This window comes from Eptatretus burgeri, chromosome 15 (genome assembly GCF_056783735.1).
Source record: "Eptatretus burgeri isolate ZD-2024b chromosome 15, Ebu_testis_v1, whole genome shotgun sequence".
Lineage (NCBI taxonomy): Eukaryota > Metazoa > Chordata > Myxini > Myxiniformes > Myxinidae > Eptatretus > Eptatretus burgeri.
Genome location: NC_140975.1, coordinates 53,447,089 through 53,460,369, shown reverse-complemented (window position 1 = coordinate 53,460,369; position 13,281 = coordinate 53,447,089). Strand labels below are relative to the sequence as shown.

Here is a 13,281-nt window from a genome sequence, read left to right as displayed (position 1 = left end):
CTTGGTGGCTTCAAGACCCGGTGTTTGGGAGGAACTTGAGCACTTCACCTCGTGAAGATCCACAACAATGTGTATAATATGTGTGAGATCACGTATCAATATTACGGTTGTGGGGGTAGATGGAGGAATTTCATTGCAAAGTTAGGATTGTATGGAGTTGCTTGGCCTGTGGATGTGTAGGAGACCTCTTGATGTACATTAAGCGGGGAAACTGTGAGCCGAAGTATTCCTTGTCACCACACCGGGGTGGGGGTGCTGTGTTCATTAGATTGTGATGAAGGCCAATTTCTCTCAGTTTGTAATTGCCCCCAGTGGCCTTTCCTATGTTTTTGCATTTTAAGACCAGCAATAAAGGGGAATCACGTCCTTAAAATGACACCTGAACTGCACGTCCAAGCAGGCAAGAAAATCCCGACTCCAGGGGTGACTGCTGGTGAGGCTATGCCCCTGGAGTGGATTATTAATGGGCGTGACATCAGAGCCAGTAGAAGGAAAGTGAGGTTTGAAGCAGATTGGGGTGGACAGTTGAGAGGAACGTGGCTGAGACGGAGGATCTCGTTTTTGCTCTCTTGGCACGACAAAATGGCTGTGCAATTCTTGTGTCTGTGCTGTTGAATTTGCAGCATGCTGGGCAAGACGCTAGTCATTGATTGTTCGGCTGAGTCGTGAAGTTGTATGATTATGAGAGAGGAAGAGGAGTTCGCCGACAGGTGCACTTGTCGTTATCCCGTTGTGTGTTCAAGGAGAAAGGTGGGCAGTTGTGAGCAGACCTCATGTAAGAGAGGAACATTTGGCATATTCGTTCATGAGAAGAAGCAGCACACCGATTGGTGAGCCCTGGTGTTGAACACTGCCTCACAAATTACATTTCCGTTTCCCGATCAGAGAGTGGTTCAGCGCCATTTTTAGGGTGCATCTTCCCAAGCAGGATGCTGCGGCTCAACCCCAAAGTTCATAAAAGACCATCTCTGGACAAAGCTAAGTGCCAGAATAAAGGGAGGATTTTCTATTATTTTATTTAGTTTTCCCCTTGTCTATATTAACGTCCGTGTGTAGAGGTGCCTCGACTTTAGGCTTTAATTTATCTCACGGTTTATTATCAAATTTTGAGTTATTACTATTTTAAATATATCAATGATTTTAATGAAATCCCCATGTTTATTTTAAGTTGCTTGTGATTTGTCGTGGGTTCGAGTACAAACACCTTGTGCTGTGAATCCATCTGCTCCGTTTCTGACACCCTTCCCTCCCTGGTGCGCCATTATCTCTGAGGATCACGTGTTCGCCTCTAAGGAAAATCGCTTGGCAATCCGGTCTGGTCGATGTTAACCGTCCGTCCATAACAATTGGGTGAGGGGAATTAACCTAACCGCCACGGCCGTGACAATATGTATGAATATAAACGTGTGTGCGTGTGCGTGCATGCGTTTTAACTTGCAATACAATTCAGTGCTGACATGATAATCCTGAAGTTAGCTCTATTTCCAGAAGCTTGGCATACAAATCCTTAATAGTGCTGCCTTCATCTGGATTTGAACTCGTACCATCTGGGGATATCGGTCTAGTTTTATTACCATGCAATATGGAATGCTGGTTTAAAATTTAAACATGTTGTTTACATTGTCTGTCATTAGTAATTTTATCGATGTTGTTCCTGACTGCTGCAGAAGCTTTATTTATGAAGGCTTGTCTCGTTCGGATGAGAAAGAAAGTTTCCTGTTGAGCAATTGATGCACAGCTTCTGTACAATGGAGATAACTTGCTTAGAAAAAGCTTCGACCTACTGATTTTGTTGGAGGCATAAACAGGCTTTGTAGTATGGTGTTCCACACTTGTTTGTTTCAAGTCTCTGCACGCTGATTAAAATTGTGCACCGTGTACGGTTCATCAGAAGAGTATGCTAACATTTCTCCTCTCACCCGAATTGCACGTCAGAGTATCTCATCAACATAGATAGATATAATATATTGTTGTGGAAATGGGCCTTAATATGCTACGAAATATAGGATTAGCTCAGATCCCCCATTAAATGCATTTTAGCCAGGCTGTTTGGTAAAATGGACGTTACATGTGTCGGGAGGTGTCACAGGCTGTTATTTGTTTGTGCAGAGGTGGTGTGCCGAGGGCTTCTTCTTCCTTCCCCTCCTCAGATGAGGCCCCGCCTAGTCGGCTGAGAGGGAGTTGCCAAAAAGAGGAAGTGAAATAAAGGGGAAGAGTTTGGCGGCTTCGTAAAGGGGAGGAGCCGGTGGGCAGCGAACGGAGACCTCTTGGAGTAGTTCAGTTTGGGGGAACGGTCGGTTTTGAGGCATGCTCGGGCTTCGAGGCGAGAAGGAAGGAAAAGGTGGAAAAGAACTGAGAGGACCTGGCTGCTGTGTGAGTCTGGAGCCTGCTTTGAGAGGAGGTGATCGACAGGTTCAACCTGCGTCTAACGACGGAGCCTCTGACTGTTCCGACTCACCTCACGGCTCGACAACGTTTTGGAATCCCATGGACCCAGCCTGCCGGAGCCCGGCACCCCGATTTGGCCTTGTCTGGTGAACAGGCCAGGCCTGGACTTGTATGCTGGACCTTGTGAGAGACCAGCTGAAACCCATCATCGATCTGACGGTCTTGTGCCGTCGACCTTACGCGGGGTGTGAGCGCATGGAGGCCGTGTGCGGTGTGACAAAGGAGGGTGAGCGCCATCTTTCCACGTGGCGTGCTCGAGCTTGGGGGGTCGAATCCGTGGACATCCGCTTGTTACGAGCGACATTTGTGCTTTTGACACTTTCCTCTTTTCCATGAAACATCACCAAGTACTCTGTCTTGTCTGCATGCTGTCTATGTCTTGTCTGCATGTTCTTTAAGGTATATCTCGGAAGGGACCCCCTCGAAACCCGTAATCCGTAGTTCCCTAGTTAAGAACGGGTTATAGATTGATAAAAACATTGTCGTAAATATTTTGCTTGTGTTGTGTTCCCCAATAAATCTGGCTGATCCGTATGAAGTTGCTGCTTTGGATTAATTTGTGTCGCGTCGGAACGATCCGTTCGATTGTTCAATAAAACCAAAATGGTTACAGACTGGCAGAAAACGCTCGGCATCTGACAAAACCAGTCTGTAACCGGGGTCTATTTCCCCAACTGGTAAGGTTCAGGGGTACGTTGGTATCGCGATTGAAGACGCGTGACCCGAGGCCTGTGCCGAGCCAGCCGGCGTTATAAACCCCGGAGACTGCGGTGGTGAGGGTGGCGCCAAGAGTCGGGTGAGAATCCCGCCACCCCGGATCCGCAACAATATATTGTGGCCACGGGTACTGAGACACCAGCTTGTCACTCAGGGGGATTAATCCCCGGTTGTCCTCGGTAGAGCCGGACCTGGGACCACCACTCACAATTAACGTTATGCTACGGTGGGTTATTTAAAACCATGAACGCCACCCAGTCAACCACGAGTTCCAGTGCCTGCCGTCTAATTATTCCGTTTAACTCAAGGTCACGTGGTTACCTGAGCAGGGAGCACGCCCTCAGCAAAGCACCAATATTATCTGATTAGATTTTAATTAGGGCGCCTGAGCGTTTTAACCGCTGGTGCGTGTCGATTATTTCTTTCTGGTCAAATCTGTGGTAATTACCTCCCAGTATATCTCGGTTCGAACAATGCTAGACCAATGGAAGGAAAGGACAAACACGGACAGGTTGGAAATTGACAAATAATTTATTAAAAATAAAATAAATAAATAAAAAGAACCTTTTATTTGCTGAGGAAAATAAAGAATTTCAAAGCAAAATCAATCAAAATGTCAGGAAAGAGACAAAGAGCAGAAGCTTAGCGGGGGTTGACTTGCTTACAGCTAAACACAGACAAGGGTACCCATCAGATCATTCAGGGTGAGGGGAGGGGGAGAAAATCGTCTCGCTCACCAGAAAGTCGTCCGTGAAGCAAAAACGTTCTGAAATGCGTGCGTGTCACGTCCGTCGCCAGCACCCAGCTTTGTCGTACAGCCTCTCGGGGGGGCAGCTTTGAACGTCAGTCGAAGTCTGGAGGGCACAGAGATGGTTCGTCACGGGTTTCGAACCTGGTGTTTGTTGGTGAACGACCCGTGCCTCACTTGTTGGCACCTTTGTTCACACCCGCACGCACACCACACGCTCGCTTGCCGAAGCTCTGGGCAGGATGAACTGTCTCGCTGTTGGCGCTGGCCAGATACCCACACGCACGCTTCCTTCTATTTTTCACGCCTACACCCACTACTTGCTCGCTTCTCTCTCGCTTCTCTCTCGTGTCTTTCGTTCACGCTTTTTTATTTTCTCAGAATGTGTCTTTCTTCTTCAGAACGTATCGCTTTCGCTTTTTCCCCACTCTCAAAACGTGTCTCTCTCGCTTCAGAATGTCCCTCTTTCACGTTTTCCTCTCCAAACGTTTCTCACAGACGTCTTTTTATATCTTCGGGGCGTCTCTGCCGGTCCAACCCACCCCACGCTCACCCCGCCACACTGGCGCACGGTTACCACGACGACCCGTGTGCTCTCAAAAAAGGCGGGCGTCGAAGCTCATGGAAGATCGTAGCTGAGGAAATATTGTTACGGATTTGGAAGCCTTTTGCAGACAGCAGCCCCTGCAGTTCAGTTATTTCGACAAGTATGTGCATAGTTCGAATCCATCCCCTGTGTCTAAAGGGAATTTCATGTGTGTGCTGCAGGTTTATTTTTTTTAGTTAGGTTTTTATCAACAACAGCGGACTGTCACCTCGCTCCACTGTCACCATTACGCACGTGGCCTTAGGTGAGGAGGGAGGCGGAGCTACAATCGCCTCATCTCAGATTCTGCCCCAGAAAGGTGGTAATTGCCCCGCCTACCGTGGGCCTGTCCATAGAGGGACGGCCAGCGAATCGCGCGATGCAATCGTCCAATCAGGAGGCGAGTAGTGAGGAAAGAAATCCCTCCGACCTCGAGAGGCCGAGTGATCGGCACGTGCGCTCTGGGTCTGCCTCGCCTGGTGTCGCCCGATCAGGGGAAGCTTTTTCGGGCTTGATCACCAGTTGCATAGTCATCTCTCGCCTCGTCTGCATTCGTGCTGGCTGGCGTCCATCACTCTTTCCCTCGTCCCTGGTGCTTGGTGCTGCGTTGTGGTGGTGGGTTCGAGTCCCGCCACCGGACAAGCTCGACCAGACCGCACGAGGCGGACAGGTGCAAGTGTAGGCTCTTTCCCTCAGCTTACCTTCCCTCCGAGCTGAAAGGCGAAATAAAGACCTGATGGGGTCCATTTATTGTGCGTGCATGCGTCGCGCGTGGTGCCGTCCTGTAAGTAGAAGCTGTTTAAGTGCCTTGTACATTGTAAATTGCATTTCTTCTAGTCGTGATAACTCTGCTCTCTGTGCTCCCCTGCCCCATTATACATCCCCAATTGTTCAATGTACCAGCTCGTTGTCTGTCACTTCCTTTCATTGGTTTAGCATGGTGCGTATTGAGAATTAGGGAAGCCGTGTGCCGTAACTTGTCGTTTGGACCGATTCCGCTCAGTCTGGTAATTCTGGTAATTACCTGGTAATTCCGGTAAAAACACTCTGGTAATTCCGCTCGGTTACACCGGACCGAGGTCGCGAGAGCGACCCGGTTCGACAGAGTCCGTCGAGGGTGTGACTTCCCTGGTAATTTTATGACGTGGGTACTTAGGCAATTAACCCTACCTCACACCGTCAAAATATTGGCGACCACGGTCCGCTGAGGGACCCGTGACCTTTCGGACTTATCCGCGAGTCGCGACCTAAATTCCGGGGTATTCTGTGGAGTCTACCCTACTGCTCCGCCTTGTGGTCATTTATCGCCACTGAACCCCAGCCCACAACAATATAAGGGCGGGCCCCAGAGCTTGTAAAAGATTATTGCTGAGGAAACATTAGGGTGGGCTTCAAAGCCCGTGAAAGATTATTGCTGAGGAAATATGAGGGCGGGCTTCAGAGCTCGTGAAAAATGTGTGTAAACGTGTCTGTCATAAATAAAAAAGCTTCCCATAAGAGAGGGGATCTATCCTTTACCCTTCTCAACACATCACATTTAAGATCCCATTACACATGGATGGGGCTAATCTGAACATGCATTTAAGGAAATAACTGTCTGAGGACCTGGATGTGTGGATGCATTCATCAGACTGGATTCTAAAATCCGTAACAATATATATTGTTGCGAATTCGCGCCCGCCGGCATGCGAACGGCCGCGTCACTCGAATCGCGACCGCGTCGCCCACCGGACAGACAATTCAGTCGTGACCCTCCGGGAACTATCGCCCGGAGCCAGTCACGGGTGGGCCTTTCGACCTTACCACAATCGTGCCAATCGGCCACCCGCGTAGGATAGGGTTGTTCGCCAAACTCGACCTACCTAAGTACCCATGCGGATGGTAAACCGGGCGATCGTACCTCGCCGCAGGTCGACTCCGGACACGAACTGCTTAAGCGGTCCGTTCCGTGCTGCAGTGATAACCGAGCGGTGTTATCGTCGGCCTCGACGGTTCCGATTAATTACCGGGCGTATTAAGCCCACTACAAACCCTTTACGTGAAGCAGGTTGGAAGGTCAATGAAGAAAAGACGAAGCAAAATGGGAAAACAGTTCACACAATGCACATTTATTACGCGACACACGGAAAGCACACATATACAGCCAAACAGTCAAAATGCACATATAGCAATCAAAACAAAAGCAACAACGACGCAGTTACTACCGACTTCGCGCGCACACTGCAACACTTATACAGTTCTACTTTACAGACGGCGCCAACACACATTTACTCAAAAGCAAAGGAAAGAAGCCACCCTCATAGACAAGGGGGCAGACAGGCCTGTAAGCCAATTGTCCGCAAGACCGGGGGGGGGGGGGAGTCCTACCCGCGTCCTCGTGACGCGTTGGCGGGCGAGCCGCAGATGTGGCTGTGCCCCGACTCCATGCTCCTTGGCGGGTCTCGTTGGCACGATGTTTGGAGTGGGGTGGGAACGGGGCCCCCTTTTTGCACTATCTCAGCGCGGGGGAAAGGGGGAATTGTTGATGCTCTGGGGGAGGCAGAATGGCTGGCTTGGGTCCCGCGATGAGCGATCCCACACCGCGCCATCGTCGCCGACCGCCGTCCTTCTCGCCTCGGACCCGAGCTCCTTTGCCTCTTCCCGCAACTCTTCTCAGCCGACTCCAGAACCCAACTCGAAGACACACCGATCACTTCACCGTCCGACTCCACCCTTCCTGCCACACCGATCACTTCGCCACCCGACTCGACTCTCTGCCACACCGATGACTCGACTCGCTCTGCTCGCCTTGCGCTCGCCGTTTTATAGGCCAGCAGGAGAAAACAATATGCAAATATCCGGATCAGGATGACCTCGGGGGCGGAGCCATGCTCGCCCATTGGTCGGAGGAAAGGGGACGTGAATCTCCCCTGATCCTAGAATTTGCATATATCGATTTCACACAGACTCGCCTGGAGGCGGGGCCAAGCCACTCTGCGCTTGCTAATTGGACGGAGGGGAAGTGGGCGTGTAGCGTTCTTGATCCGAATTCTCCCTCGGAAAGGCCGCTATTTGCGCTCGCGGCTCGGTGCGTTCGGCACCAATCGCCGAACGGGCCCGAGACAGTCCAACGCTCAGTGTTCACAAGTGGTGCGGGAATGGCCGTAGAAGGAGAGAGGTGAAGGTGGTGGAGGGTTTTTGGTTGTGGTTTGATGGTTATGGTGCCGTTTTGGAATGACGGTGATGCGATGATGTGGGAGCGAGTTGTGAAGGTAAAGGTCGTGGCTGTTGGCGTTGTTGTTGTCCGAGGGTTGGAGCGTGGTTGCAGTTGGTGACGATGGCTGGCGTGGTGGTTGTTGTGTGATGGCGGTTGAGACGTGGTTGGTTCAAAATAAAGATAGAACAGAAAAAAGGCTATCTCGAAGCGTCGCAGCCCGGATGAATCACATAATTTCCCTCTATACAACGGGTTTGGGGCTAACTACACATGCACTTAGAGATATCTCACCTACGGGCCCTGAATGGTGGTTTGCGAATTTCCACAGCCGTAACACATATATATATATATATATATATATATATATATATATATATATATATATATATATATATATATATATATATATATATATATATATATATATATATATATATATAATTATTTTCGACAGCTCTGTATCTGTTTTTCTCTCAAAATGTCATTAAACATCTGCTAATTTTTCTAACATTCTTCCCCCCCCCCCCACTTTTCCCACTGTTACTGCAGGGATTTGCCAATGCAGTAATAGGAGGAACAACCCGGGGGTCATTGAACCGGCAAGCCTCCTGGTCTGAACCCCCCTTGGCATCGCAGTAAGTCTTGTAATAAGCATACACTGTGACTAATTGGGTTTACATTTGCACACTCTTGTTGTGGTACATTATCACCTTTTGCTGTTTATCCTCTCCGAATGCTGTGACCTTGGAAATGCCCATGATTTTTTGCATGAATTTAGCATCTGTTTGGCGACATTGCTCAAAGTTGAACAACACCAAGGTAGATAAAAGGCGACGGTTTTTTCTTTTTTGAATCGGAGGTAATGATTAAAAATACAGCATGATTGATCCCCCCTCCCCTTTCCTTACGAATAAGGATGTGTACAGTTATACAGCAGCTGCAAGCATTGTTTGTTGGGGGATATTTTTTTAACTCTGCAAGGTATGGTTAAAAATGATGGCAAAATGTAACACATTATGCACATGCAGATGGTGTTGGTGTGTTGGTGTGGTGGTGGGAAGTGGTTGTAGTTGTGGTTAGGAAGGCAGGCTCTGAAAAAAGTTTTTTTTTTTTTTTTCGGGTCCAAATATCTGATTTTTTTTGGATGAATAATATTGCCGAATATAATGCATGTGAGATGGTCACTGCCAATCTTAGATTCCATCCCCCGAGTGACTTGATCAAACGTTTCTTTAAACTGTAGCTCAACTTGTACATTATGACCATTTATAACTGCCGTGCCCAATCCTGTTTCCCACCAACGCATGTTTACAGCTGTTCGGCGACTGTAACGGATAGCTTACAGTATATCCACATGCTAATTTATTGTTTCTGAATAGGAACCAATTTAAAGATGTGAGCAATTAAAAATAAGGCAAATGTCAGAAGATTAAATGGTCCATGTCGTTCTAAACCCAAGTTTTAATGGTCATTGTCCAGATTTACATTCCATGGATAGAATGGGTGAAGCGTCGAGTTTGCACTTTGCAAGGCAAACAAACGAGTAAGGTGGCATCTCATTCTGTGACTCCAAGTTCAATTCCCGTGTTGTATGTCTAATTTGTTCAGAATGTTACTTTCATTTATTTCATGTGCTTGGCCATTCAGTGTAATGTTCATGCCGTTAGTTAATTGATGGCATGCAGGAATTGTGGTGGCATTAACATCTGGTCTGGTATAATTAACACATTTGAAAAGTCAAATATGTTCCAGCGAGCTCATGGAATATCATGACCATTGTATTGGCATAATGAAAAATCAGTAATTCCAAATATATTGTTGCGGTTTGACCAAATTACATGCCTCTAAGGTAATGGCACCCAAAATACAGTGATCCCCAGGCTGTTATTTCATTATTCTTTGTGCAGTTAGACCTCCCCTCATGTTTAGTGGGTTAACGGGACGAAGTGCGTTGCATAGGTCTCGTAGTTCGGTCTAGTAACTAATTCATATTCTGATTCCTACTCCAACCCTATCCTTTAAGCCATAGTACAAAACAATCATGCAAGCACACACGCCATTCAATATGCGATTGATAATAAGCACACCACGATGCCTCCCATGGCTCGAATCCACCACACTCCCTCCACAACACACTACACAACCCACGCACGGGCATCACGCACCATTAGTTCTTTCAAATCTGTGCGCCATTTCCCAACCGGCATCTCACCTTGCTTCGCACCTCGCTCACCAAACCTCACCACTTCGACCACAAACGCCTCCCGCACACGGGAAAAATATTCCCGCACCCCTTCATACCACTGTATTGCTACAATTTGCCACTATATAGAGGAGTACTGCACGACCCTGGCTGTCCTCGGGAATGTGCGATGCTTGGCAAAGCAGCAGGTGTAAATGGCTTGACTGCATCTTGCCGGGGACGTCCCGGGTGAGCACGTGGAATTTATGCAATCCTCCAGTCGCCAGACCATGGCAAGATGAGCAGTGAGGAGGGATCGCAAGAAGGGTGATCTGGGAGTTTGTTACAGGGCCTAGGTGTGCATTTTGGCTCATGAGAGGGGGGGGCCATCACTGGTGGGTAGAGTCCGCTGCTATTTGACATTCAGACTGTACTCTGAACACGTTCAGGGCTGGGGTGCCAGCTCGGGGAGCATACCCTTTGTTGTCAGGAGCTTTGACCCGTGCAGAAGCGGATGGGCAACCGAGACAATTTCCAGTCCCGGAGCCTGGCAGGGCTTAGCTCGGGTCGCTGTGGCCCAAAAGAGAAGCAGGATTCGGGTCACAGCGCGTCGCTTTGGGTCATCACCCCACCCTTCGCCCGGGTCTTAGAAAAGGGGGAGCGTGGAGCTGTTAGCCCTCTTTTCTTCGCTGCCTCCACTTCGCTGGCTCTTCGCTCGCTGTCTCGTTTGTGTGCGATTGCCAGGACGTGCTTCTTCTTGAGAGCCTGATCCAGGGCGACTGCCACGACTCCCTGCCGTACTGTTAACGTTTCGCCACCTCTGTGCAGTCAAACGGACCAGCGCAGAGCACACGTTGCACGAGCCCCGGCAAAGTGATTAAGCAGGAGATGACGCACCACATCTTGAGGTGGGAACGCTCAGGCGGAGCGTCCCACAGAGGTAAATGCTACATAAACAGACCTTTACACAGTTTCTTTCGTGTAATCTTTCGCCTCACGCATCTATTCTCCTCTCTATCTCTATCCACCTCTCTATCCCGTCTTCCTTGGATGCACAAAGAGCATCATTACTGACTCGCAATCCCATTTTCCTCTGGTACGACACCGCATCCCCCACATTGCACTCTACCACACGTCCCATACCTCAGACACCACCAGTATTCCTCCCACCTACCCTCTCTCTCTAAGCGTTCTGTGTTGTGTTGGCCTGCCAGTCTGCACCAAGAATTGACAGGTCGTTTATCCTCATCTGCTTTCTTTCTCTCTTGTGTGTGTGTGTGTGTGTGTGTGTGTGTGTGTGTGTGTGTGTGTGTGTGTGTGTGTGTGTGTGTGTGTGTGTGTGTGTGTGTGTGTGTGTCCTAGTTTAAGTGAAGATTGTAGAAGATATGGGATAACTCCGCTCTGTGGCTTCTCTTGTACGATCGCTTGCCTTTTGTCGCACCTCACAAATTCCTTGCTTTCCCTCCTGTACATACAAATAAACCCCATTTACTGTATAGAAATGTTCCCAGGTAGTTTTTGTCTTTTCTTCCATTGCTCCAGCATGGTTCGCACCTCAGTTTAGCCGAGACGTTAACCCCCAACGATCTGTTTCCTTCACCATCTGATCTGGTGAAGTGATCCGGTTTGAGCAAGCGCGTACCGAGGGCGTGTCCCCCGGTAATTAGCTCACGTGACCTTTAGGTAAACTATATATTAGATAGAGGACCCTAAGTAATGTGGTTGAGTTATTGGCGTTCACGGTCGATTAGTGACCCGCTGCATCACAAAGTTATTCGTGTGCGATGGCCTGCAATTCCGGAGAGTCTGGTGGGAACCCGAGGTAGTTAACCCCTCGTGGCCTTCGTCCCCGACCCCGGGTCCACAACAATATTATCTCGTCGAAGGTCTGCTAACGTGGACCCACAGTACCGAAGCGATGAAGCGATATGCTTTGTGAATGGCTGAATTATTATGTGAAGATAATGAATGGGGCTCCCACCTCATGTCTGAATCAAAATTCCGCCGGTCTCTTAAAGCAAACAGTTTAACAAAATTTTGATCTCCACAAGGGATTAACCAGTCCGAGTCGAAACTGTTTGCATGCGTATGAGAATGGTGGTGATTGGATGACGAGTGACCTCAGCAAATTACAGCATGGGTGAATCTTCTTCCGTATTTTATGGAAATCCGTATTTTTTGTAATGACCCAAACGGAGGTTTCAGTATGTTCGTCATCAGAAAGGAATGCTACGATTATTGGGAATTGAGATGCTATTCCGGTTTACTGATTTGTTTCTTAACCTATATCATCCAGATGGGGTGTAATGCTAATGCAATGACCACAATTATGTGAATTGCCCCATGTGGTTTTTATTATGAACTATTTTTGTCGAAGCGAGCCGGATGCAAAAGCTTGCAAACATGTTACCGTGATTACTGAATAAATGTCCGCCGGGCAGGAGACAGTGTGTGTACGTCGGTGTTGTGTATCCACCTTTCCTCCCTGGCAGATTCATCTGCACTGGTTATCACGTTGGAATGGCATTTTATATTCGTTTAAATCATGAGTGTTTGTTAACATTTTATATTATTACCTCTGCCACCGAAGGTGAAGGAGGTTATGTTTTCACCCCTTTGTTTGTTTGTTTGTTTGTGTGCAGGATATCTCAAAAATTGTGGACAGGTTCGGTGTGTGACGAGTACGAACTGATTAGATTTTGGTGAAGATCCAGATCCGACTTGGAGAATTTTTTAAGTGATTCTTCACCATTGAGAGATAGGGCCAAATATGATATGTAGCACGATATCTCAAAATTGCGGATGGATTCGGATGAAACTTGGTGGACAGGTTGGGTGTGTGACCACGACAAATTGATTCGATTTTGGTGAAGATCTGAATCTGGATCTGTATACGAGAATTGTTTAATTTTTGAAGTGATTCTTCACCATTGAGAGATAGGGCTAAAAACGAATATAGCATGATATTTCAAAAATGTATTGGGCCAGATACGTTCTCGTGGATCGGGCATTACATGGTGGAGGTATGCACTCTACCGAGTGCCCTTCTAGTTTTAATGGTGTTTTTCGTTGTTTTCGTTTTTCTTAATCTGTTTTGTTGTCTTCTTTCTTGTTTGTTTGTCCGGGCGATATCTCAGCCATCCTTTGAGCTGGGAAGCTAAAATTTGGGGACAAAAGTGAAGATGTGCTTTGGCAAAGACGGTATTTTGTTTGTTTGTTTGTTTGTTTTATGATAAATCAATCAATCAATTCATTAATTACTTCATTATTATCGATTTATTAATCATTTATTTGTTTTTATATCTCATCAGAGCAATATCTCTGGCACCTTTTGAGCTAGGAAGCTGATATTTGGAAACGACAGTGATAAAATGATTTGGCTTTCGAGTATTTTTGATTTACTG

At 47.7% G+C, this 13,281-nt stretch overlaps 1 protein-coding gene across 3 annotated transcripts in view; it reads left to right on the top strand.

Annotated features, from left to right (window-relative positions):
• LOC147012180 (uncharacterized) overlaps nucleotides 1-13,281 on the top strand; it is a 142,945-nt gene that overhangs the window by 41,558 nt on the left and 88,106 nt on the right. For all 3 annotated transcript variants that reach the window (XM_085855957.1, XM_085855958.1, XM_085855956.1), the window contains one exon: nucleotides 8,245-8,330. In XM_085855957.1, the coding sequence (XP_085712083.1) occupies nucleotides 8,245-8,330 (86 nt within the window). The remainder of the gene's footprint in view (nucleotides 1-8,244; nucleotides 8,331-13,281) is intronic.